Genomic DNA, 27403 nt, shown 5'->3' with positions numbered 1-27403 from the left:
GCGGCCATGGCCCACAGGCCCAGCCACTCCGCGGCATGTGGGATCCTCCCGGACCGGGGCACGAACCCGGTTCCCCTGCATCGGCAGGCGGACGCGCAACCACTGCGCCACCAGGGAAGCCCCCCGAACTGGAACTCTATGCCCATTAGACAGTAACTCCCCAGTCCCCGCTCCTCCAACTCCTTGGTAACCACCGTTTTACTTTTCTTCTATGAATTTAGCTCCCCTCATGTGAGTGGAATCGTGCAGTATTTGTCCGTTTGTGACTGGCTTATTTCCCTTAGCATGTCTTCAGGGTTCATTCATGTTGTCGCATGTGTCAGAATTTCCTTCCTTATGAAGACCAGATAATATTCCACTGTATATATAAACCACAACAAAGAAAAATGTCCTTACACATTGATTGGAAATAAGTTGAACATTGACATTTTTCCTAGGATGTGACCCAAGTGTGTCACAGAGGCTTTCTGCAACCCTCCTGCACCAGTTCCGTACCTGGGTTCTCCTCGACTGTCCTGTGCAGAGGTGGGGGAGGGAGGGGGTCCCGCAGGCACTGGGCAGACAGCCAGGGCGGTCTGTCATGTGGGCTGTCCCAGGGTGGTTGGCCCGACCAGTTTTTCTCATTGACCAGCGGGGGGTGGGAGGCCCAGAGGTGAGGCCAAGCAGCCCCGAGGGGCTGCAAGATCATTGTGGGACAGCCTGGCCCCTTGGAGGCCATCAGCTTTGAGGTGCCGTGTGTGGGCCCCACTGGGACCCCGCGCTGGCTCTGCGAAGCAGTGACCAGGATGAGGACGTGGTTCTGTGCATCCCGTCCTGGGCGTGTGTCTTTTCTTGAGCATGTGGAATAGGAAGTTGTGATGATAGAAGGAAGTTGGTAATGGAAGGAAAAAGTTTTCATTATTTTGAAAAATATCTGCTACATTTAAAATTCGTAGTTAGCACCGTGCTGTCGGGAGGGGTGTTTTGTGAACCGCCGTCAGGCCCCGGCGCTCCCTTGGTGTCTGTCCTGTGTGTCCTGCTGATCTGTTGCTGGCTGAGAGCTGTTGTTGTCTCCAGGGTGGAGTTACTTCTCCTTTCAGTGCTGCTGTCAGCGTTTGCCTGGTTTGCAGCTCTCTTGTTAATTCATCCACCCTGAGCGTGGTTCTGTCTCCTTGCTGAATGACCTTCTGTCGTTATGCAGCCCCAGTCTTTATCCCTGGTAACTTCCTGCTCTGAAGTTGGCTTTGTCTGACACTCAAGTAGTCCAGCTTCCTTTTCTTGCACAGTTTCTCTTTCCCCCTTTTACTGTCAGCCTACCTATGTCATTATGTTTGAAGTGAGTTTCTTATAGCTGGCATATTGCTGGGTCAGGAGTTTTTAAATCCATTCTGATAATCTGTGTCTTTTAATTGGTGTGTTTCAACTTGTGATAAATCTAATTATTGATATGTTTGTTTAGGTCTACCATTTTATTATTCGATTCCTGTTAGATCCCTCCCTCCCTCTCTGTCTCTCTCTCTTTTTGGCTTATAAACAATAGAAATTTATTTCTCACAGTTCTGGAGGCTAGAAGTCTGAGATTAGGGTGTCAGTGTGCCAGCATGGTCAGATTCTAGTAAGAGCCTGTGATATTGTGATTTATAATAAGAAACATATATTTGGTCTTTGTCTGTTTCTGCCACAGAGCTCCTAAATCCAGGGAATTTCCCAAGTGATGAGAGTGACAGAGGTGTCTTGATACAGCAAACTCCCTTCAACCACACCTGAGTTTATGTTAATGTGGCGACTTTTGGAAAGCACCTAAGGATGAGAGCTGGCTGCCAGGGGAACCAACTAGGAATAGGGAGTTGGAACTTTCAGTCCCATTCACTGACCTCTGTCACTAGTGACCAGTGATTTAGTCAATCATGTCGGTGTAATGAAACCTCCATAAAAGCCCCAAAGGACAGGGGTTCAGGGAGCCTACAGGTTGGTGAACATGTGGAGATGCGGGGAGAGTGGTGTGCCTGGAGAAGACATGGAAGCTCATGCCCCTTCTTGCATACCTTGCCCTATGCATCTCTTTCATCTGGCTGTTCCTGAGTTATATGTCTTTCTAATAAACCAGCAATCCAGTAAGCAAAATGTTTCTCTGAGGTCTGTGAGCTGCTCCAGCAAATTAATGGAACCCAAGGAGGGGGTCATTGGGACCTCCCATGCATAGCTGGTTGGTCAGAAGCACAGGTGATAACCTGGTCTTGTCATTGGCGTCGCAGGGAGTGGCTGTCTTGTGGGACTGAGCCCTTAACATGCACGTAGGTAATGTCAGAATTAAGTTGAGTTGTAGGACACAAGCTGGTGCTTGATGATGTGGGGAAACCCACACCTTGGCACTGGTTACAGAATCGGAGGGCCCTTCTCTGGATTGCAGACACCAGCTGCTCCTTGTGTCCTCACATGGCAGAAAGAAGATCACAACTCTTAGGTTATTTGAATATTTTTTAAATTTTTTAAACAATCTTTTTATGAGTTACCTATATTGCTTTGTATAGTTTTTTTAAGTGGTTGCTTTAGGTATTACAAATACTTGCTAACTTTTCAGTCTACCTGGAATCAGTATTGCACTACTTCAAGTGAAATGCAAAAATCTTACACCATGTAGGTCCTTTTGCCTTCCCCCTTTATGTTATAGTTCTCTTATATACTACATTTCTATACACTGAATACTCCATCAGACAATATTTTCATTTTTGCTTTCAGCCACCAAACATCTTTTAAAGACCTCTAAAGGAAGCCGTCTACTCTGTTTACTCACTGTTTACCCCTTCTCTTGCTTTTGCTTTTGTTTTTTATGTCCCAACCTTCCTTCTGGTATCATTTCCTTCTATTTGAAGAACTTGTGTTCGCCTGCTGTCTATGAATCTTTTTTTTTTTTTTTTTTTTTGCGGTACGCGGGCCTCTTACTGCTGTGGCCTCTCCCGCTGCGGAGCACAGGCTCCGGGCGCGCAGGCTCAGCGGCCATGGCTCAGGGGCCCAGCCGCTCCGCGGCATGTGGGATCTTCCCTGACCACGGCACGAACCCGTGTCCCCTGCATCGGCAGGCAGATTCTCAACCACTGCGCCACCAGGGAAGCCCCTATAAATCCTTTTGATTTTCCTTCATCTGAGAATGTCCTTATTTCATCTTCATGACACTTTTTTTTCAACCTAAAAAGTGTCTTCTACTTCTTTAGGTCCCCCTGGTTTCTGGGAAGAGGTCCACGTTCAAATTGTGAACGTGGTCTCTAGGTCATGAGCCACTTTTCTTGGGCTCTTTTTAAGATACTTTTTTCATTGTCTTTATTTTTCAGCAGTGTGACTGTGATGTGTCTGGGTAGGGATTTCTTTAGGTTTGTGTTGTTTGGGGTCTGTTGAGCTTCTTGACTCTGCAGATCCAAGTTTTGCCACATTTGCAAAGTTTTCAGTCATGTTTTCAGCTGTTTTTCCAGCCATGCCCACTTTGCTCCCCTTCTTGCACTCTGATGAGACAGACTTTTTCTCTTGTCCCAAAGGTCCTCTTCATTTTTTTCAGTCTTTTTTCTCTCTGTCATTCAGATTAGATCATTTCTATTGCTCTGTCTTCAAGTTCACTGCATCTTTCCTCTGCTTTTAAGCTCATATGGGGAGTTTTTAAAATTTCAGTATTGTATTTTTTAGTTCTGAATTTCCATTTGGTTCTTTATATCTTTATTTATTTATTTGCTGTCTTTCAGTTTTTTTGTTCAGTTCAGGAGTGCTATGTTTGTTTAGAGCATTTTTTATAGTAGGTGCTTTTAGTCTGGTAGATAGTTGTAGCATCTGCTATTTTGGTATTGGTATCTGTTGCTCATCTTTTCCCATAGGGGTTAAGACACTACTGGTTCTTTGCTGAGTAGTTTGGATTGCAGCTGGACATTTTGGATATTATAGTATGAGACTCTGGGTCTTGTTTAAATCCTAGGAAAATGTTGGTGTTTCCATTTTAGCAGGCAAACAACCTCGTTTGATTTAGGTGCAGTTCTGACCTGCCCTCTCTGGGTTACGGTTCCGTGTCAGTTCTGTCTTTGGAGCCTCAGCCGTGCCATTGGATCTGGCCTGTGTGTGCCTCCTGTGGCTGTCTGGAACCTGGCCGTGGTCTCAGGGCTTGGGGTGTGAGGGTCAGATCCACGCAGCTTGGGGGTGGGCCTGACAGTCATGAGCAACTTTGGGGGCTTGCTCTTCCAAGCTTCTTCCTCTCCACATTGGCCTTGGGGCTTTCCAGGGGCCTGGGGTTCCCTTGTCGGTCCTCTAACCAGTATGCCGGGGCTTTGGAAACCTGCCCTGCTGTACACTTCCACGCCCATGCCTTGCCTGGGGCCCAGTTGCTAGGTGGAGCAACTGGGTGCTTCTTCCTTCTGTGTTCTTGTCCAGCCCGCTTGCTGCTCCTTCCATCTCAGAATGAACGTAGCTTCCCATGTAGCTGCCCCACGCAACCTGTCTGAGGTCAGAGCTACCCCAGGATCCTGCCAGGGGCGGAGCTGCTTGGTGTGCCCGTCTGGAGTCAGAGCTTGTCCCTGAGTCCTGTCCAGGGTCACAGCAGCACTCAGCGGAGGCAAGCTGGAGTGAGCTGACTCCTCTCTCCTGGAGCTGGCTTAGCCGTGGCAGGTGAAGTCGGTCTCTGTTGCTGTGCTTCTGTCTGGCAGCTGCAGAGTCCAGGCTCTCAGGCCTCTGCCAACAGTCCCTCCCTATTTCCTTCCCTTGGCCGCCGGCCCTCATCTCAGTGGGTGCTGCAGGCTGCCCTGTATTCCTGGAGGCAGGGCTCTGGCCTCGTCCATCTCTGTCCCTAGTGTGTGGCCCTGCTTGGAGGAAGCGCCACTGGCGGGGAAGCACCGTCGGCCCCTGGAGGCAGACGTGGTACTGGAGGATATGTTCCCACCTCCAGCTCAGTGAGGGGTTGCCGGGCCCTCACGGAGAGTCCTCCAGGATGGTGGCCCTGAGGTGGTAAGGTGGCAGGAGGTGATGGCACGTGTGTTGGCCCATGCGCCCTACTCCACGACCAGCAGAGGCTGTGTTGTGACTCCCCTGCTGGTGAGCCTGGAGAGAGATGCCAGACCCCAGGGATGGGCTGAGACCCCTCCGCCGTCCCCAGCTCCCTGAGGAGAGGGCACAGGGGAGCAGGGCGCGAAGCACCCCACCCTGGAAGGATTGTCAGGGTGCCTCTGCCCTTCCTCACGGCCCCGGGGGGCTTTGTGTTTTGTCCTAGGGCAGGATGGCAGCCCAGGTGACGCTGGAGGATGCGCTGTCCAACGTGGACCTGTTGGAAGAGCTGCCTCTGCCCGACCAGCAGCCCTGCATCGAGCCCCCGCCCTCCTCCCTGCTCTACCAGGTGGGTGCTGGGCGGCCGTGGGATGCGTGGCCTGTGGTGCTGGCCTCCGCTTGACTGTTTTCTTCTTCCTTGCAGCCAAATTTCAACACTAATTTTGAAGACAGAAATGCATTTGTCACTGGCATTGCAAGATACATTGAACAAGCGACCGTCCATTCTAGCATGGTAACTCTGCGCAGTTTCCTCTGGGGGGATGGCATGTCTGAATAGCAAATGTCACTTTTTTTGGTATTATCCTGATAGGATACATAGTGAGGAAGAAGAGAAGAAAGGGAATGAAGTGTTTTATGTTTTTTTAAAGCACCTTTTTTTTTTTTTTTTTTAAAATTACAAGAACAATGTATGCTCTTTCTGAAAACCTGGCTTCTGTGGCCCAGAGAAAACCTTTGTCAGCATTTTGAGGGAACCCATTCTCCCTCTTTTATACTTGTACTCAAGCATACCAGGTACACACCCATATGGGACTTAGATTGCGTAAATGAATTGCATTGTTATTATAATTATGTATTTTAATGATTTCATGAACATTTTAACATGTCATTAAAACGCACCAGATGAAGTAATTTTTAATGGCTGTCTAGTCCATTTTTTAAGTGTTCAAAATTTAACTATTTTTGCATGTTTACTTAGTTTGCCTTGATTTCTTCTAGTAAAAAATGCTGTGATGAACATCTTCCTAAATACATCATTATTCTCACAGGCTAGATTTGTAGAAGTGAAGTTACTAGGTCAAAGGTTGTGAGCATTTTAAAGCATCTTAAAAACATTACCAAACTGTAGTCAACATTTTCAAGGACATCTATGCAATTTTTGCCATTTTTACCAAAGGAAATAACGTGAAAGAAGTAGACACGAAAGCAGTTTTGAAATGATGGCAGTCCTCTTCCCATGGATACTCTCCCTGGATTTTAAGTGCTTTCCCTCCCCGCCCTGGGGACAGCAGAGTGTGTTAGTCTTCCTTTGGGGCCAGGAGGTTCTGTGTGGCTTGGTGGAGCGGCTGTGAGGACCCTGTGTGCATTCAGCTGCACTGCACGCTTCCCATGTCCCGAGCTTCAGGTCTGCACTGCCAGCAGGTGGCTTCGGGCTGAGTGGAGCTGAGGTGTGGCGGCTATGGCAGGAGCCCTGGGCTGTGCTGCCCCTGGGCAGAGGTGCCTGCATGTCGCTGATACCCCTCTTCAGCCTGCAGAAGCCATGGGGGTGTTTGGGGTGGTCTGCAGTGTCACTAGTATCTTAGCAGCTGTCTCTTGGCTCACAGGTCCTGGTACTTTTCTGTCCCTCAAAGGGAGGGTCCTCCTGGCCTCTCCACCATGGTTTATGGCTCTAGCTGTTGGTGATTTGGCATCTCCTTTTTTATGATTGTTTTGCTTGCCTTTGATTTGCCCTGTGTACCCTTGCAGAACGAGATGCTGGAGGAAGGCCAAGAGTACGCCGTCATGCTGTACACCTGGAGGAGCTGCTCTCGGGCCATCCCACAGGTGCCCCATCCCAGCCGGACACCGCCCCCCCCACTGGCCACGCCCTCATCCCTTCCAGTCGTCCCCGCCCAGTCAGACCCCCCTCACCTCTGGCCTGCTCCATCCCAGCGCACTCCCCACATCCTCTCTGGGTCGAAGCCTCTCTATGTCATGTTTGTTTTCTCCCAGGTGAAATGTAACGAACAGCCTAACAGAGTGGAAATTTATGAGAAAACCGTGGAGGTCCTTGAGCCTGAGGTCACAAAACTGATGAATTTTATGTACTTCCAGGTAAAACAGTGAAATAATCCTAGGGGTTTAGAGCAGAGGAGTGAGATGGTGGCACCATCTACTAACTAAACAAAGTGCGTGTAAATTCAGGCGATCACAATAGCTCTGAGGCCGAAGGGAACTAAGCCTTAGACGGTCCAAAGCGATACCTTTCAGAATAAATGCTGCTTCTGGGTTTCACTTCTCTTCTCCCCTCCAGAGTGGATTTGTAGTTCCTGCACGAAGACTGCTTTCTGTCAGGACGCTTACAGGCTTACACTTTTTTCGATTCATCTGGTTTTCAGGTGTTTTCCCCCCACTGTCCACTCTGGTGGGCTTTGCCCTGGCCTTGGCTCCTTCTGGCCCTTGGGTTAAGCCGAGTGGCCACAGGGAGGGGACTTGCTGGCTTTTTTAAAGACATAGTTTAGAAATGTGTGAAAGTTTTTATTATAGAATCCTTTAGCAAAGGGAGAAGATAGAACTTCTTAGGTGATGAATTTCTGTCTTAAAAGTTGTCAAGTGGACATCTTCCCACCCCCTTTTTCAACTCTAAAAGCTAAAGCAGTCTGCTTTACAGACATTCGATTGGAGCATTTTGCTCAATAACTTTGCTGGAATAATCAACAAAATTCTTTTACTTTGGGGACATAGTTGGTAAAGTGCAAAGCTGATGATGATTGTTACAGAGCAAAGGCACGTGGAAATCACTTTCTAGAAACATGTCTCTTTACCCGAGCTGTAAACATGCACTCGTTGGTTGGGTGTTTCATCAGCGAGTAACGTGACTCTGGACCCTGTGCTTGGAGCTGGGCCTGGGGTTGGCCCGTCCTTGAAAGCCGCGTTTCTGCCCCCGCTTCTTCTGCGCAGAGAAACGCCATCGAGCGTTTTTGTGGGGAGGTGAGGCGCCTGTGTCACGCGGAGAGAAGGAAGGACTTCGTGTCCGAAGCCTACCTGATCACCCTGGGCAAGTTCATCAACATGTTTGCCGTGCTGGACGAGCTGAAGAACATGAAGTGCAGCGTGAAGAATGACCACTCAGCCTACAAGAGGTGATGAGAGCGCCTGGGACTCAGGGCGGGGCTCCCGAGCGCGCTCGCGTGCGGAGTGCAGTGCCCACCATGAGGGCCAGTCTCCCCCGGCGGAAGGGTTCTCCTGGGCGGACCACCGGCGCTGCGGAGCGTTCTTGTAGGCTTTGGGGGCGGGGTGGGGCGGGGCGGGGGCGGGCCCTGGGCTCAGCACCCTGGAGGACAGGCATGCGCGAGAGCAGTGCTCTGAACCTGTGTGGGGGCGGCGGGTACGTGGGCGCTGACGCGCTGAGCGTCTCGTCCAGGGGGCCGGAGGCTGCACGCCTGCTGGGGCCGCCACTGCTCGTCGCTGGCTGGCTGGTGGGCATCCTCGGCAGGCGGGCACTGTCACCGCAGTGGGCACAGTTGGCCTCGGCACCCACAGGGCTCCCCAGACCAGTTGTCCTCCAGAGCGGTTTTCTTTTCGAATGTGGACAACTTCTGGAGAAGAGAATTGGAAAAGGTGGGCACGGCTCGGCGCTGCGTCTGCGACACTGAGTGTGTTGGTGGCAGGTAGAGCGGAGCCGCTGTCCTCTAACTGACTCTAGAAAGTCTGTGCCTGGGACTGTTAAAACATGTTGGCTGGAATGAGATGCTGACTTCTGTTTCCTTTGCTAGACAAGGAATCTTAGCTATAAAACTAAATTAGAAGAGATTTTAGTTTGTGTCTGAATAGGCTGTGGTTTCATTTGTAGGGGAAGAAAAAGAATTTTTTCCTCTGCCCTTCTAGGTTCTTGCCTGAGTATGGCCTTTAAGAAAACGGAGATTAATAGGAGAAAAAAAAATATAATTTCATTTCATGAGTATGGGGGTCCCAAGATATGAGACCCAAAGAAGTGACCAAAGGAGGCAGTGTTTATACCTTTTGGTTTTGGATTTTTTTGGCCACACCTGGCAGCATGTGGGATCTTAGTTCCCCGACCAGGGATGGAACCCAAGCCCCCTGTAGCGGGAGTGCCACTGGACTGCCAGGGAATTCCCAGCGTTTATACCTTTGAAACAAAGAAAAAACAAATTTGTGAAGAATTGACAAGACAAAGAAGTTTGAGTTGGGGTGGCCAGTGAGTGAGGAGGTCGGAAGGTTAGCTCACACAGTCTTCTCAGCCTTGAACGCCCCGTCTCTTGTGGTAACGATGTCTCCCGACCTCCTGGTGCAGGGAGGGGACCTTTCATGTGGGAGGTTTGTTTCCTGCTTTCAGGGGCACAGAGGAGGTCAGAATGCCCTGCTGTGGCTGTTTCTTAAGTAACTTTAATTCTGAATAATTCAGTATGCCACAGTGGCATATTTGGGGCAGCCTACCCTGAACCCCAACACATACCTAAAATCGTGCAACTATTGCTGGGTCTTTAAAATGAAATCGACTTGAGATGAGGCATGAAACAGATTTGAGGAGGGGGTGGCACTGGAAGTTGAGCTAGATCTCCCAGACTTTAAGCCTCATTTGTGTGAAATAAGTTCGGGCGTTCCATTCATCACCTAGAGTTAGCTCTGCACGGAAGCCTAGATCTTCAGAACGACAAAATCTTTTGAGTCGTCCTGTTAACTCCGCTCCGGTAGGAAAGTCTGGAGTTGTCTCCATTTGATGCCAGTTTTGTGGGATTCCAAGTGCGTGTGACTCTTGGTAGAGTGTAGGGGCTTCTGAACTTCCCAGCTCAGGAGAACAACTTCTGCTCCTAATGGCACAAATCACTTGTCGGGTGATTTGGAGCAGCTTTCTCAGCCTTCCTGACTCTATCAGGGAAATGGGGGGGTGGACAGCCCCAGTGGTTTTAAATTTTAAAAAGGTTTCTTTTCTGTCTCTCTCTCTTAGCAGCAGCACCTTTATTTCAAAGCCCAGTCTGGAAAATAGTTTAAAGATGGGGCTGCTCTGTGGAAGGCCCCCGGGCACCCCCTTCAGAAGTTGCCCAGCGTGTTTGCTACCCCCTAGGCTCCCCTCACCCTTCCAGCAGCCTCTTCCTGTGACCTATGTTTGGGATCCCCTGTTGGTTGGTTCACTTTCCCACACAATAACCTCCACTTCTCCCTAGCCCTCACACTCCCACACTCAACACTCAAAACACTTTTTATTTGCACCCAGGTGGTAGTTATAACCTTTTCTGAGTGTAAATGCCAGATAACCCATATAGTCATGGTGAGGCTTAAGGAAAATAAAACCAGGTATTCTTGGTCCCTTCCTTCGTTTCCACTCCTGCAGCTTCAACACCCACTCAAATCAATACAGTAAAGTGAACACTTTAAAAAAGAATGTAAACATATCAGTTAATATTGTTTCACTGTATATAATTTTTTAAAACTTACAGAAGTAAGCAAGACTGCAGATTATTTCTCATCTGAAAAGTTCTGACGTAGGTGGTCTGCAGCTGAGGGGCTTCCGTAGTGTTCAGGAGCCAGAGCTCCTGCTGTCTTCATTTGTTGCCTTGTGGCCCAGGATGGCTGCTTGAGCTCTAGCTGTCATCTCTGCATTCCAGTCAGCAGGAAGGAAGGAGCATTGAAGGGCCCACAATATTCCTTATAAGTACACTTTCAAGTGCCTTACAAAGTTTTGCGTTATAGCTCGTGGCTCAGCAGTTGGTCACAGCGTGGAGGTGAGAATGTGGTCATCGGCACATTGCTGCACCACAGAAATTCAGGGTTTCTTCTGAATAAAGGGAAGGGAAGGGAACGAAATGACAGTTGGGGTAGGTTACCAGTCTTTGCCATGAAAGCTTTTTAGTAAAACTCCAGAGGTTCTAGGTTGCAGAGACAGGTCCTTATGTGGGCAGTTTCCACTAAACTTTTTTGGGGAAGCCCTAGGTGTCAGAATCCTCATATGTGTTTTCACCCTCTTTGCAAAAACTAGAGACTCAGCCCGTGTTGCACAGGATTTGTTAGACCTCAGGGTACAGGTCCTTCTGTGTCCACCGTTCCCTTGTCAGCCCCACTGGGTAGGTCCTATAGCTATTGTTTTTCACAGATATGGTAAGTGAGAGTCAGGAAAGTTCAGGAGGTGTGGTATTGATTTATAATAAAAAATATATATTCATCCCCATTTCTGACACAGAACTCCTAAAACCCTTAGAATTTCCTGTGATAAAAGCAATAAAGTTTCTTTTGTTATGTAAATGTGGTGACTTTGGAAAGCCTCTAGTTACCCTAAGGATGGGGGCTGGTCACCAGCAGAATCAACCCTGTAACTACAGGGTTGGAACTTTCAGACCTACCCTCCTGATCTCAGGGAGGAGAGAGGGGTTAGAGGTTGAATCCATTTCCAATGTCCAGTGGTCTAATCAAGCATGTTTATGTGAGGAATCCTCCATAAAACCCCCAAAGGACGGGGTTTGGAGAGCTTCCAGATTGGTGAACATGTGGAGGTTTGCGGGGGAGTGGTGCTTGGAGAGGGCATGGAAGCCCCACCCCCCCTTTCCCCATATGTACCTCTTCCATTTGGCTGTGCTGAGTTATATCCTTTCATAATGAATTGTTAATCTAGTATATAAAATGTTTTCTCAGTTCTGTGAGCTGCTCTAACAAATTAATCGAACCCAAAGAAGGGGTTGTTGGGGCTGCCGATCTGTAGCTGGTTGGCCAGGTGCACAGAGACAGCGTGGACCTCCAGCTGGTGTCTGAAGTGGGGGGATGACGTGGCAGTCTTGTGGGACTGAGCTCTTAACCTGTGGGGTCTGATGCTATCTTCAGGCAAGTGTCAGCATTGTAACACCACTGGCAACTGGTGCTAGAGAATTGCTTGGTGGTGTGGGAAAACCCAGCCCTTGTGTTAGACTTGGTACCCGATCTTTAGGTTTGTCCAAGATGGAGCTGCAAATTAGTGGTGGAATCAGGATTCTGGCTCCGACCTTTGGCGCCAGAACTACGCGTGGTGTGGTCCCTGACTGTTGGGAGGTTTGGCTGCCCCAAAGTTCCCAGCAGAGAACCTAAACAGTTTGGCCATCTTTGTCACTCAGCTCTGGAAGTCATAGAGGGAGTGTCATCCTTTCTCAAACTTGGGGACAGGGAGCCCAGGGGAGAGGCCAATGTGTAGGTGCCCTTCAGGAAGGCCTGTGAGAAGTGCTGCCACATCTCTGAGGCAGTCCATCAGCTATGGACAGTAGGGTCATGAGCTATCCAGGTTGCAAAGAGACTTACCTGGAGTTCAGGGGAGAAGCTGGAGGAGGCTGAAATTGTAACCGGCCTCTAAGATGCACATTTCTACAGATAACTGTAGCGAGAGTAAAGTAATTTGGATATTCCCAGGCTGTTTTTCTTTAAAGTCATTAAGTGTGTTGGTTGATTAACCCTTTTTTTTCCCCTTTCATAGGGCTGCTCAGTTTTTACGTAAAATGGCAGATCCACAGTCAATCCAGGAATCACAGAATCTGTCCATGTTCCTGGCCAACCACAACAAGATCACACAAGTAATTCACACTCTTGCCACTCTGGCTGATGGGCGCATCGCTGGGGGGCTGAGGGCTGGAGAGTGGTCGGTGACACAGGTGTCTCACTCTGTGTTTCAGTCTCTGCAGCAGCAGCTCGAAGTGATTTCTGGCTATGAAGAGCTCTTAGCAGACATTGTGAATCTGTGTGTGGACTACTACGAGAACAGGATGTACTTGACACCCAGTGAGAAACACATGCTTCTCAAAGTACGTGTGTTGAGGGTAGGCTGCCAGCAGCACCATGAGATAGGGGCAGCCCTGCTTTCGTGAATAGGCTGCACTTTATGATCGTCTGGCCAACCTTTTCTCTCAGGCTTGTGTGTGTGTGTGTGCGCGCGCGCACGTTCGCTCATATATCGCACCCTCCACCCTACATGCAGTTTGCCCTACAAGTCCTTGATGCATTCCCGTGAATGTGTTCCAAGCTTGACCCCAGTGCCAGGTAGATCACATGCCCATCCCTGGAGAAGGTGTTCGTGGGTGAGGAGTCCCTGGTCAAGGGGCTTTCTCAGTATAAAGCTTGTAGCAGGGGTTATACCAGATTCTACGTGGTAAGGATGTAATTCCTAGAAATTTAGTATACTGTGTCACCATGATTATAGTAGACTTTTGTTGGTCAAGAAACATGCCATTTACCATATTCCTCATTATTATTCTGTTTCAAACGGGGGAGGTTTTCAATGACGTTTCTCACTGGGAAGATGAGAAGGCGTGTTTTTTGTTTTTTTTTTTTTTTCAAACTAAAGTTTAATAACTTGTACATGGGAGAGACGCAGGAAAACTGAGTAACTCCGAGAAGATGCTTCTGCCATTCTCTTCACTCTGCTCTCTTCCTTCATGGAGGGCAGCTCTGGGGGACCCTGTTCTGGGTGTCCTGCTGACCCAAAGCCCTCCGTGCAAGTGGGCCCATCTCCAGTACTTCTTCCCTGCTGGAGAGCAGCACGGAGGGATCAGAGCAAGAGGACACTGTCCAGTGGAGTGCTCTGTGGCAGTGGAAACATTCTGTTTGCACCTACCAGGTGCAAGAGCCCCCTGGCCATAAGTGCTTATGGAAATCCACATTTAGTATTGCCTTGTGCTTGATGAGAAGTGGAGCTGATGTGTGCACCTGGAAGAGGACACAAGAAACGACATAAAATAGCTTCATGTGAAGGGATAGCTATTAATTTCTGAGGAACTTTAAAAAAATGCTTTTTACCAAAACTAGAAATATTAAAATTACAAAAAGAAAAATCTCATTGGTAAAGGCAAATATACAGTAAAGGTAGTAGATCAACTATTTACAAAGCTAGTAGCAAGGTTAAAAGACAAAAGTAGTAAAATCATCTATATTCACAATAAGGAGTTAAGGGATATACAAAACAAAAAGATGTAAAATATGATGTCAGAAATGTTAAGCGTTGGTGGGGAGTAAAAATGCAGGGTTATTAGAATGAGTCTGAACTTGAGATCATAACTTAAAATAACCATATATATATATATATATGATCATATATATGGCTATATATCAACCTCATAATGACCACAATCAAAAATTTATTTAAAAAAATTTATAGTAGATACACAAAAAAGAGAAAGGAATCTAAACATAAAACTAAAGATAGTCATCAAATCACAAGGGAAGGGAGCAAAAGAAGAAGAAAGGGACAAAAAAGAACTCTAAAAAAAACCCCAGAAAACAATTAATAAAATGGCAGATGGAAATATCTGTTGTGTTTTGGGGATTGGAAAAATTAACATTGTTAAAATGACCATACTACCCAAGGTAATCTACAGTTTCGGTGCAACCCCTAACAAAATACCAATGGCATTTTTCACAGAACTAGAACAAATAATTCTATCATTTGTATGGAAACCAAAAAGACCCCAAATCATCAAAACAAATCTTGAGAAAGAAGAACAAAACTGGAGGTATCATGTTTCCTGATTTCAAACTATACCACAAAGCTACAGTAATCAAAACAGGAGGGTATGGCACAAAAACAGACACATAGATCAGTGGAACAGAGAACTCAGAAATAAACCCACACTTAAATGGGCACTTAATCCATTACAAAGCACGTGACAGGGAAAAGACAGCCTCTTCAATAAGTGGTGTTGGTAAAACTGGACGGCTACTTGCAAAAGGATCAGCCTGGACTACTCTCTCACACCATATGCAAAAATAAACTCAAAATGGGTTAAAGATTTAAATGTTAAGACCTGAAACCATAAAACTCCTAGAAGACATATATTTTGGATCTCTCTCCTCAGGAAAGGGAAACAAAGGTGCAAATAAACAAATGGTACTACATCAAACTAAAAAGTTTTTGCACAGTGAAGGAAACTATCAAAATGAAAAGGTCACCTACTGAATGGAGAAGACATTTGCAAACAATATATTCAGTAAAGCGTTAATATCCAAGATATACGAAGAACTTGTACAACTCAATATCAAAAAAAAATTTCAGTTTAAAAATGGGCAGAGGATCTAAATAGGCATTTTTTCCAAAGAAGACATTTTTTCCAAAGAAGACAAAGTGCTGGCGAGGATGTGGAGAAAAGGGATCCCTGGTGAACCCTGGTGGGAATGTAAATTGCTGCAGCCACTAGAAAACAGTATGCTGGTTCTTCTACAATTACCATAGGCTCCAGCAATTCCACTTCTGGATGTTTATGTGAAGAAAAGAAAAAGATATATGCACACCAGTGTTCATTGCAGCAGCATTGTTAATAGTCAAGACACAAAAGTAACCAAAGTGTAACATTAATAGATGCTTAGGAAGATACACACACACACACACACACACACACACACACACACACACACACACACACACACACACACACACACACATAATGGAATACTATTCAGCCCTAAAAAAAGAATGAAATCTTGCCATTTGTGATAACATGAATGGACCTAAAGGGTATTATGCTAAGTGAAATAAGTCAGACAGAGAAAGACAAATGCCATGTGATTTCACTTATATGTGGAATCTAAAAAACAAAACAAATGAACAAACATAAAATAGAAACAGACTGATAGATACAGAGAACAAACAGGACGTTCCTAGTGGGGTTATTGGGGGGTGGTGGTGAATGAAATAGGTGAGATTAAGAGGTACAGACTTCCAGCTACAAAATAAATGAGTCACTAGGATGAAATGTACTCCATTGGAAATATAGTCATTAATATTGTAATATCTTTGTGTGGTGACAGATGGTAACTAGACTTATCGTAGTGATCATTTTTTAATGTGTAGAAATATCAAATCACTGTGTTGTGCTCCTGGAACTAACATAGTGTTGTAGGTCAACTATACTTAAATTTTTTAAAAAAGTGCTTTTTGAAAGAAGAATGAATTGTCATTTCTAAGTTATGAACTGTAGCAGTATAAGTGTTTATGGGTAATTAAATGTGCAGGTCTGAGCTTTATGTGCCATTTTGTGATTTGCAGGTCATGGGGTTTGGTCTGTACTTGATGGATGGGAGTGTCAGCAACATTTATAAACTAGATGCCAAGAAAAGAATAAACTTATCCAAAATCGACAAGTACTTCAAGGTGAGTTACAGTTTCTAGGTAAACCTTTTTATTGAAGTGTATGTAGTTTGAGCTTTAGGAGGTCAACCTCTGTGGCTTTGTTCTGTGCTGCGAAATGCAGCGGTGGCAGGTGGGTGGGTAGGTGGAGGTAGACTGTCTCCTACCCTGTACCGGATTTGCCTGGGTTTGAACCTTGTCTAACGGAATGGTGCCATGTGTACTCTTTTGTGTCTGGCTGCCCCCATTCACTTTGTTTGTCACATCATCCCTGTGGGAGCCTGCAACTGTAGTTTTTACATTTTCATTGTGGTGTAGCACTGCATTTTATGACTAAACTGCAATTTATTTATCCGTTCTGTCGTGATGAACGTGAGATTGTTTCTGGATTTTGGCTTGTCCGAACAGTGCTGCTCTGATTCGTGCACATCTGTGCACATTTCTGTTGGATGAATACCCAGTGGTGGATTGAGTATTCATCCAATAGAATGAACGTTTTCGGTGTAGTAGATACAGCCTCACAGCTCTCCCACATGGCTGTGCTGACTTGCATCACCACCCGCGGTGATTCTACATCATGGCCATCACTTGGCTCTGTCATTTTTGGGGTAGGAGGGGGGCATCCTGAAGGGTGTGTGTGTGTGTCCTTGTGATTTTATTGGCTACTGTTTCCTTGTGATTTACTTGATGTTTCCCTGATGGCTTTTCACGGTATTATTAGTCTTTTGTGTGTTCTCTTTGTGAAGTGTCCTTTCAAGTCTCTCATTCTTTTTTTCCCCTGTTGATTTGTAGTTCTTTATGTATTCTGGGTATGTGTCCTTTGTCAGATACATGTGTCCTAAAATACATGCATTTCCCCTATGTGGCTCTTTTTTTTCACTTTCTTGAAGAGTCTTTGGTGAACTGAGGTTCTTAATTTTAATGTGGTCCAATATATCAATCTTTGATGTCCACTTTAAGAAATCTTTGATAAAGCAGGCTCTCGAGAATTTTCTTTTGTGATACCTTCTAGAAGCATCACCATTTCTTTTCCATCTAGATCTATAATGCCCCTGGAACTGGCCATGTGTATGCTGTGAGGTAGGGGCTTGACATTTTTGGATTTTTTTTCCTGTTATGGATATCCAGTTGACTCTGTCCAATTATTGCAAAGACCATTCCCCCCCATTGCTCTGAGGAGTCACCTGTGTCATAAAGCAGGTGTCTGTATGTGTGTGACTCTGCCTTAAGTTCTCTGCTCTGGCCCACTGGTCTGCACCTGCGCTCCAGGGCCGTGCTGGGTTTAGTTGCTGTAGGTTTCCAGCAGGTCTACTTACCAGTCTTCAAGTTATGTTCTTCACAATTGCCTTGAGTATTGTCCCTCCATCTTTGAAATACGTTTTAGAATTGACTTGCTGATTTACACGTACACATACACACAGAAAACCCATAAACCATTTTTCCTCTTGGAATATTGTTTGGGATTCCGTTGACTCTATAGATCAATTTAGGGAGAATTGATATTTTTAAAATACCATGTCTTCCAATATACACGAACCTAATGTATTTCTGTATTCACTTAGAATTTTAAAAATTTCTCTAGAATTCTTGGTATTGTTTTTGTCTGGAAGTCTTGCACATATTTTGTTAGATTTAATAATATATACTTTATTTATTTTTCGATGCTATTGTAATTTTTTTCTCTTTAGATTTTTGTTTTCTAATAGTTCCTAGTATATAGAAATACAGTTGTTGTTTTTTTTAATGACCATGGATCTAGCAACAAGGTAGGTTAATTTTAATATTTGAATTGGTTTTATGAGAGTTGGTTTTTAACTTTTATTTTGTTCTTCTTAAAGTGAACGTAGAAGTTTTATACAACTTTTTTGCAGTAAGTGATTTGCAGAGATAGCATTCAACCCACAGTAATTATTAGCATTATTCATTCTTCTTGCGATTGTATTTGGTGACTAAACATATTTAATGACCCTGGGTTTTTTTTTTATTCTTTGAATACAGCAGCTCCAGGTGGTTCCGCTGTTCGGGGACATGCAAATAGAACTGGCAAGATATATCAAGACCAGCGCCCACTATGAGGAAAATAAATCTCGGTAGGCGGAGAGTGAGCTGTCCAGTTAGAGCATTCTGCAGTGTTCTCACTGTGGTTCCTAACACTTCACTTATCTATCCAGAGATGCCAGCTTTGACATTTTCAACCACGTGGAACCGAATGCGTGATACGGTAGCCTTTTCCACGAGTGGATGTTTACATTTAAATTCATTTACAAATGCAGTTTATTTCCTTAGTGGGATAGCCACATTTCAGATATTTAATAGTTAGGGTCTACTGTTTGGTCAGCACAGATATAGAACTTTTCCATCATCCCAAAGAGGTCTGTTAGTGCCGGCCTCAAGTACAGAAGTATAACCAAATGCTCTGGGTGCTTATGAAAGCTTAACAGCAGCCTGCTGGGGAGCGGCTGGATGTTTACATGTAACTTACAGAGGGTACAGAGCTATCATCCAAGGGCCCAACCAGGCCAGGCCCAAGGTCTCTGTGGTTGAGAATGGTCTTTGCAGTTTTAAAGAGTTTTTTTTAAGATGATGGCTGTATGGCTGATGTGTGACAGGGACCGTGTAGCCCCCAAATCCTAAAGCATTTACTTTCTGGACCTGTCCTGAGAAAGATGGCCAATCCCTGTCATAAAGCATCTGCAGCTCACAGTTAGAAATGATAATAAATACACAGTACTTTGTATTGTAGCTTCCACATAGCCACTTGAGTTTCATAGGATGCTTCAGTTGACTTATGCCAAACACGTGGTCTCCATTCAGCCATGGTTTTGAAATATACAGTTGCACCTCAATCTGGTTACTCAAAGGTAAACAGTCCTTTTCTGTGAAGACCAAATTGTAAACACTTTAGGCCTTTCTGGCCACATGTGTCGCATACTCTTTTTTGTTGTTGTTTTTTAAACAACTCTTTAAAACTGTAAAAACCATTTTGTATGTCTCTATGGCCATGCAAAAGGTGGTCGCATTGGGCCCACGTTGTATGTAGTTTGCCAGCCTCTGTGCCAGCTTGTTTCCTGACACATCTGCCATTAAATCTGATATGTGATCACCTTCCTATAAATTACATTCACTAATCTCTCTTCAGTTCAGCGTCAGCTTGAGCTCTGATTTGGAGGGTGTGCTGATTTCCATGGTATAAATGGAAATGCCTGAGTTTAAGTTAACAATGTACAACTCACCTCCTACCCTAACAAACACAGCCAGATCCAGATCATACGTAATTGTAAAATCTGTAAGAGAATCAGGAAACAAGTAGTTTTGCATACTTTCTTTATTTTTAATATGATCTGTTGTAAGTCGATGGCCATTATTACCAATTAGATGCTGTGTTTCACAGCCACCAAGGCAGGTGCCTGAGCATGCAACAATCAGCTCCAAGAGCTCAGCCCAGTGGCGTAGCACCTATGTCTGGCCGCAGGGGGTGGGCGCGGAGTGGGCAGATGTTGGCGTCGGGCTCTGGGCTCCCTGCCTCTCCTGAGGTGGACATGCTGTCTGGGGCCTGCAGGGGAAGCCAGTGTGTTTAAGGTGGACCCTGGCAGAGGGCCTGGGCCTTGAGTGCACACTCAGGGAGCTGCCTTTGCTCATGCCGTAATCATGTAATCCTGTAGTAAAATCAGAAAGTTAAAGTGATGCTGCTTGAGATAGTGTACTGATCACCTTGAAAACTGGTAATCTGAATCCTTTCCTTCTAGCAAAGGGGACCAACTTGTTAAAACATGGTGTGAGTTGGTGCTGAGTGTGAGGGAACCGAGGGAACCGCTCTGAGCCCAAAGCAAGACCCATGCTTTCTGCCCAAGAAGTCCAACAGATTTAATTCTTGGTACACGTTTTTCCACCACACTGACTCTATCCGTTTGCTGCTGAAATGGCGTGTTGTGCACATAGTTAGTTATAGCAACACTGTCTAATTTCCCAATCCTGTCAGTTTCAACTGTCTCATTAAGGATAACTTTTGTCCCTGAGTCCTTGGCTGACTTGTTTTGTACTATAGCTGTGTTTTCACATGTGAGTAATAAGGAAATATTAGTTCCTGCCTAGTCTGCAGGAATCTGTCAAGGGGCCCTGCAAGGGTGTTGCAGTGTCCTGAATTCAGCAACACTTCTCAGCTTTGTGGAAAGTAGTTTGCCGATTAAGGAGAAATGACGATTCCTTTTCCAGAATACAGACGTGAGAAGGTAGGACGCAGCCCTGACACAGGGAGATGAGGCAGGCCTGGCTCTGTTTCCATGCGGAGAATTCCACGTTTCCTCTGCACCTCTACCGCTTTGCTGCAGCGGGGCTCCCGGGGTGGTAGGCGGGCCTGCTGTGCACGTGCCCTCAGCCAGTCGCCTGTCAGGTAACGCATGCTTCACCTTTACCACCAGATGGACGTGCACGTCCTCCAGCAGCAGCCCACAGTACAACATCTGCGAGCAGATGGTACAGATCCGGGAGGACCACATGCGCTTCATCTCGGAGCTGGCGCGCTATAGCAACAGCGAGGTGAGTGGCCTCTGCCTGCAAAGCACACCCGGGGACACGGGCTCTGGTGTGGCCCTTGTATTCTCTGCACCCGAATACTACCATTGATCGCTTTGAGAAACATAGTTTAGCACTGCGTGCTTAAAAAATATAATGGGGGCTTCCCTGGTGGCGCAGTGGTTGCGCGTCCTCCTGCCGATGCAGGGGAACCGGGTTCGCGCCCCGGTCTGAGAGGATCCCACGTGCCGCGGAGCGGCTGGGCCCGTGAGCCGTGGCCGCTGAGCCTGCGCGTCCGGAGCCTGTGCTCCGCAACGGGAGAGGCCACAACAGAGGGAGGCCCGCATACCACACACACAAAAAAATATATATATATATGTGTGTATATATATATGTGTATATATATATATATACACATATATATATAATGGAGTTTGTTGGGATCTGTTCAGCTGTACAAAAAAGCATCCTCTTTTTTCAGAAGAACGTTAACACGGGGCTGAGGACTGAGGTGAGACCATGGATTAGGTGCATTTCCTAGTGTAGTTCCATGGCTCCAAGCTGCTAGGAGAGGGGTGGGGAGAGTGGAGGACGTCAGGAACAGAAGGGGTGGTTCTGACTTGCGCCCCTTTCGTGTCTAGAGGGAGGAAGTGCAGGAGCCTCCGAGTCAGTGGGCAGATGCGTCGAGTGCCCAGAGGAGGCCTGGAGTTGGGTGTTGCAGGAAGTGGGGTCTCTTCGGCCGTGGGCCTTGTTAATTCCTTCCAGCTTTGCAGCTGGCTTCTCTGTGTCCTTGCTTGGGCCGGTCACGTTCCCCACACCTGCCCCAAGCCTGGCTCCATGCCAGTGCTGCTTGCGCTTGGGGTGGGTGGGACGGGGGTCTGAGCGAGGGGGAGTGTCATTTCTCACGTCTTAGTGGACCGGGCACCGAGGTCAGGGTCAGCGGTGGTCGGTGGCGTGGGTGCGGCAGATGGTCTAGAGGGGCCCGGGGGCTGGGGGCCGCATACGCAGGTCTGGTTTTTGAGATCGCGGTACCCCGGGGCTCTCAGGAGGCCCATTACATTTGGGGGGAGCAACTCTGTTGGCCCTGCTCATTGCAGGCCAATGAGCACTCTATCCCCCATCCCCAAGCACTTGTCATCGTGTAACCAAAATGACTGAAAGACAGCCCAAATGCTTGGGGCACGTCACCTCCTCGCAGACCCCGGGTGGGCGGCCGACTCCCCATGAGGAAGCGTTAGCTCACCCCTCTGCGGAGGCCACTGCAGCCCGAAGAGTAGAGATGGGGGCCAGTCCCCAGGACTTCATGATTTAGTTGTAAACTGAGTTCATGAGATGTTCTCAAACAACACAGAGAGCTGGTTTCTACCTTTCCAACTAGGAGCACTTGTCAGCATGCATGGTTCCTGTGTGCCTTCCGGTGTGTGCTGTCGTGCCTTTATAATCGGATGATGGTTTTAATAAGAGAAAAGAGATCCACCTTTGAAAGCTTTGCACAGTTTAATTTTAAACAGATTTGTGAAGACATAATCCACATACCAGACAATTCTCTGATTTAAATTATACAATTCAAAGGTTTTTAGTCCATTTCTGAACATTTTCATCATCTCCCAGAGCAACTCTGCACCCATAGCAGTCACTCCCCATTTCCCTTCCTTCTAGCATGTGGCAGTCTGCTTTCTATCTATGGATTTGCCTACTGGACATTTTATATAAATGGAATCATAATATGTGCTCCTTGGTGACTGGCTTTTTTCATTTGACATAGTATTTTCAAGGTTCATCCATGTTATAGCATGTATCAATAATTTTATGGCTTATTTATAATAGTTATAATAATTTTATGACTGAATAATACTCCACTGCTTGGACACACCACATTTTGTTGGTTTGTTCATCTGCTGTTGACTGATGGACAGTGGGTTACAAATAATGCTACTGTGAACATAAGGTTTCATTTTTCTTGGGTAGATATCTAGGAATGGAATTGCTGAGTCTTATGGCACCTCTGTGTTGAACATTTTGAGGAACTGCCAGGTTGTTTTCAAGGCGGTTGCACTATGTTACACCCACCAGCAGTCTGTGAGTGTCTGATGTCCCCACATCCTTGCCAGCACTTGTTGCTGTCTGTTTTTTTGATTCTGGCCATCCTAGTGAGTGTGAAGTGGTATCTGCTTGTGGTTTGGATTTGCATTTCCTTAATGACTAATGAAACTGAGTATCTTTTCATATGCTCATTGGCCAATTTTTAAAAATGTCTCTTGAAGTCATTTGCCCATTTAAAAATTGTGTTATTTACCTTTTTTGTACTGTAGAGTTGTGTGAGTTCTTATATTCTGTCCCTTAGCTGTTATGTGATTTTCAAATATTTTCTCCTGTGTCTTTTTGCTGTCTTGATGGTATCCTTTGAAGCACAATTTTTTATTTGTGATGTGGTCCAGTTTTATCTATTTTTTCTTTGGTTGTTTGTGCTTTTGGTCATAATGAAGAAACCATTACCGAACCCAAGTCACAAAGATTTACCCCTTGTTTTCTTCTAAGAGATTTGTAGTTTTAGCTCTTATATTTAGATCTATGATCCATTTTAAGTTACTTTTTTAATATGGTATAAGTTAAGGGTCCAACTTCATTCTTTTGTATGTGGATATAGTTTTCCCAGTACTGTTTTTAAAATACCATTCTTTCCCCACTGAAGGCACCCTCAACAGAAATCAACTGACTGTACACCTCCATGTTCATAATAACATTATTTACAAGAGCCAAAGCAAAGAAACAGCCTAAGTGTCTATAGACAGATGAATGGATAAAGAAAATGTGGTATATAGTATGCAATGGAATATTATTCAACCATACAAAAGAAGGAAATCCTTGGACTTCCCTGGTGGTCCAGTCGTTAAGACTTCGCCTTCCAGTGAAGGGGGTGCAGGTTCGATCCCTGGTCAGGGAGCTAAGATCCCACATGCCTCGTGGCCAAAAAAACCCCAAACATAACACAGAAGCAATATTGTAACAAATTCAATAAAGACTTTAAAAATGGTCCACATCAAAAAAATCTTGAACGAAATCCTGCCATTGTGACAACATGGATGGACCTTAAAGGGCATTATACTAAGTGAAATAAGTCAGACAGAGAAAGATAAATACTATTTAATATCACTTTATGTGGAATCTAAATAAAACCAAACTCATGGATACAGAGAACAGATTGGTGGGTGCCAGAGGCAAGAGGTGGGAGAAATGGATGAAGATGGTCAAAAGGTGCAAACTTTCAGTTATAAGATAAATAATTTCTGGGGATGTAATATACAGCATGGTGACTACAGTTAACAATACGGTATTGCATATTTGAAAATTCCTAGGAGAGTAAATCTTAAAAGTTCTCATCACAAGAAAAAAAACTGTAACCATGTGAGTTGGTGAATGTTAACTTACTGTATAATCATTTCACAATATATGCATATCAAGTCAAATCATTGTACACCTTAAACTAATACAAAGTTGTGTGTCAGTTATTTCTCAGTAAAACTGGATGGGGAATCAGTTGATTATACTCCTGAGGCTTTATTTCTGGGCTCAGTTCTGTTCCGTTGACCTTTTGTCGGTCCTTATGCCCCTACCACACGGTCTTGATTTTACAGTTTTATAGTAAATCTTAAAACCAGATAATATAAGCCCTACAGCTTTGTTCTTCTTTTTAAAGATTGTTTTGTCATCTTTGTCAAGATTATTTGTGGATCCTTTGCATTTCCATATGAATCTTAGGATCAACTTGTCAATTTCTACAAAATAAGGCATCTGGAATTTTAATAGGGATTGCATTGAATCTGTATATCAGTTTGGGGAGTATTGCCATCTTCACAAGATTGAGACCTCCAATCCATGAACATGGGGGATGTCTTTCCATTTGTTTAGTCCTTCTTTGATATCTTTCAAAAATGTTTTATCATTTTTGGAGTACGAGCTTTGTACTTATTCTGTTACATTTATTCCTAAGTGTTTTATTCCTGTTGATCCTATTGCAAATGGAGTTATCTTTTTAATTTTATTTTCAAGTTGTTTGCTCAGTTTCTTTTGACTAGAGGGTAAGGATTTGTACTGAGCAGGGACAGCGGCTGGGTTTGAATAGTTCGTGAGAATGTCAGTGCAGGTGTGCACAGACCCTGAGTCCTCAAGAGCCCCCAGATCTGTTCACTTTCTAACAGCGACCAGAGCCAGGTTCTGGGTAAAAATTTTGTTTGTTTGTTTTTTGTTTAATTTCTCCATTACGTAAATTTTCAAGCATACAAAGGGAGAGACCAGTCCTGGCCCCTCAGGTGCCACACTGAGCTTAATCACCCGCCCCTTTTCAATTATTCCTCCAACCCTGTGCCTCGGTCTGGGTTAGCTTGAAGCAATCCAAGATAACAAAGCAGTCTCTCTGAAAGTATTTCCCATGTGTCTCTACAAGATAAGGGCCCTTTTTAAAATATAACCATAATACCATCCCACCTAAAAAACCAACAAATGTATTCCCTAATATTAACTAATGGGTCATTGTTCAGATTTCCCCTGTTTGCTCATTATCATTAGTGGTGTATTTTTCCAGGTTTGTGTGCTTCAGGACCCAAATAAATTCCCTACACCGCAGTTGCTCGACATGCCTGTCCCCACCATCTTCCTCATTCCCTATGGTGTCATTTGCCATGATTTCTGTCCCCTGTGTGTCCTGTATGCTGCCAGCTCAGGGCCCTGGTCAGAGTCAGCTCCCCCTGTCCCGGCCCACTTGGCCTCTCGGTGGCCATGCTGAGGGCTGCTGGGGGTTCCAGCTGACTCTCTGGGATGTGGACAGCTGCATCCCCTGCCCTGATGCGTGACTTCACCAGGCCTCAGCTTGGTGGTCCTCTCAGCTCCTTGCGCCTTCCAGAGCTGGATTCCTTTGCTTTATGCATCAGGTGTTAAACTAATTGATTCCCTATCATATCTAAAGAAACAAATCAGCTTTTTGAGTACTGTTTTCTAGTCAGTCTACTTCAGTTTCTTTCTGCCTTCTTCTTTTTTCTCCCATGGTGAAAGTCCTCGTTCTTCAAGACTCCAGCATATTTTGACTGGGGTCGGAATATATGTCTCAGTATACACTCAGCAGTCTTAAAATAGCAGTACTGGCACTGCTAATAACAATTACTAGAAATTCAGGTTTATTTTGCAGTTAATTTTGTCCTTAGGTTTCTTCCTCTAGGGATGTTACATCAAATCGTTATTTTTCAAAGTCACTGAAGTGGTTTGTTTTGTGTTGGTCTCAGCCTACAGATAGTGATGCCTGGACCTGTACTGCTCTCGGCAGCCCCCCCAGACACCGCACCTCCAGCCCGCACCAGAGCCAGGGTTGGGCTGGACTGGCCTTTGTGGTCCTTACGATTGCAACATACCCTCAGCCGTGACCATCAGGGAACTTTGAGAAAAACAAGTTTGATTACTCACAGGTCCTAGAGGGTACACAGCACACCCAGAGCCCCAGAGCGAGGTCTTAGGTAGAGAGGGAGGGAGCACAGACCTGGGGCTCTGCCTTCATCAGGGTTGAGGGTGGGGTGCCTAGGGTTTCACGGGTGCACTGTTGGTGAATTTAAAACATAAGAGCAGGGATGGAGGTGTGGGAGGGGAAAAGCCCGGTTGGCAGTTATCTCGGTCACCCTGGGCTTTCTACAAGGGGAACTTCATGGGTGGGCTGACTCTTTATCTACTTGGGTAGCTGGCAATATGTTTATTCAAGATGGATGTCTTTGAAATGGATGCCTTAGCAACCAAAATCTTAATGTTAGGCACTTACACTACGTGGTTCCTCTGTGTGGTCACGATGCCAGTTCAGTCCTACACAGTTCAGTTCATTGTTTCATTTTGCGTTTGAGTTTGGGGGATTGCTTTTTCCACCTAATTTAATTTTATATCATAATATGTAAACTGTTTATGTGGTTCTAAAGTCAGATCTATCAGAGGAGGTATGTTCAGAGAAGTCTGCCTTCCTCTCTACCCTCTGCTTTCCTGGCCTGTAGATAAACTTTTTTTTTTTTTTTTTTTTTTGCGGTACATCGTCAGGTGGACTCTCAACCACTGCGCCACCAGGGAAGCCCGATAAACATTCTTAAATCTAAGGTTTCATTATTTGGTATAAGCAAATACACATGTGAGCACGTTTTCCTTTATTAGCTAAGTTAGAAACATGCTGTGTGCATGTTTCAGGAAGGACCAGGTCTGCAGACCCCTCCAGCGCAGGCTGTGGCGGCCTTTCTCTGTGTTTTGAGCTATGTGTGCCCATCTTGCGGGCTCTGCTGTTGCTCTGCTTTTTGATGCACTGAAGAGTCTTGTGCTCATATCATTTTCTACTTTGTCAGTGTACATTTGGGGTAGGCTTCTAGATTGGGTTTGATAAGTGGTTTCCTGCACGTTTATGACTTCTTGATGCTCTGTCTTCTCTAGGTGGTCACGGGCTCAGGCCGCCAGGAGGCTCAGAAGACGGACGCTGAGTACCGGAAGCTCTTCGACCTGGCGCTGCAGGGCTTGCAGCTGCTGTCCCAGTGGAGTGCTCATGTGATGGAAGTGGTGGGCACTCTCACTTTTATTTGGAAATGCACCCCCTAGTTGGTTAGAAGTGCTTTTCTTGGGCTTCCCTGGTGGCGCAGTGGTTGAGAGCCCGCCTGCCAATGCAGGGGACACGGGTTCGTGCCCCGGTCCGGGAAGATCCCACATGCCGCGGAGCGGCTGGGCCCGTGGGCCATGGCCGCTGAGCCTGCGCGTCCGGAGCCTGTGCTCCGCAACAGGAGAGACCACAGCAGTGAGAGGCCCGCGTACTGCAAAAAA

The 27403-nt window shown here is 45.8% G+C and overlaps 1 protein-coding gene across 1 annotated transcript in view; it reads left to right on the top strand.

Annotated features, from left to right (window-relative positions):
* Nucleotides 1-27403, top strand: part of CYFIP1 (cytoplasmic FMR1 interacting protein 1) — a 118894-nt gene that overhangs the window by 33815 nt on the left and 57676 nt on the right. The window contains exons 2-12 of the mRNA XM_055087405.1: nt 5219-5341; nt 5417-5506; nt 6739-6816; nt 6985-7086; nt 7933-8114; nt 12425-12521; nt 12621-12749; nt 15983-16087; nt 18062-18153; nt 20482-20599; nt 27023-27145. Coding sequence (XP_054943380.1) covers nt 5225-5341; nt 5417-5506; nt 6739-6816; nt 6985-7086; nt 7933-8114; nt 12425-12521; nt 12621-12749; nt 15983-16087; nt 18062-18153; nt 20482-20599; nt 27023-27145 — 1233 coding nt within the window. The 5' untranslated portion in view covers nt 5219-5224. The remainder of the gene's footprint in view (nt 1-5218; nt 5342-5416; nt 5507-6738; nt 6817-6984; nt 7087-7932; nt 8115-12424; nt 12522-12620; nt 12750-15982; nt 16088-18061; nt 18154-20481; nt 20600-27022; nt 27146-27403) is intronic.

This window comes from Physeter macrocephalus, chromosome 2, assembly GCF_002837175.3.
Source record: "Physeter macrocephalus isolate SW-GA chromosome 2, ASM283717v5, whole genome shotgun sequence".
Taxonomy (NCBI): domain Eukaryota; kingdom Metazoa; phylum Chordata; class Mammalia; order Artiodactyla; family Physeteridae; genus Physeter; species Physeter macrocephalus.
Note: the sequence above shows the minus strand (reverse complement) of the source record. Positions and strands in the feature narration are given on the sequence as shown.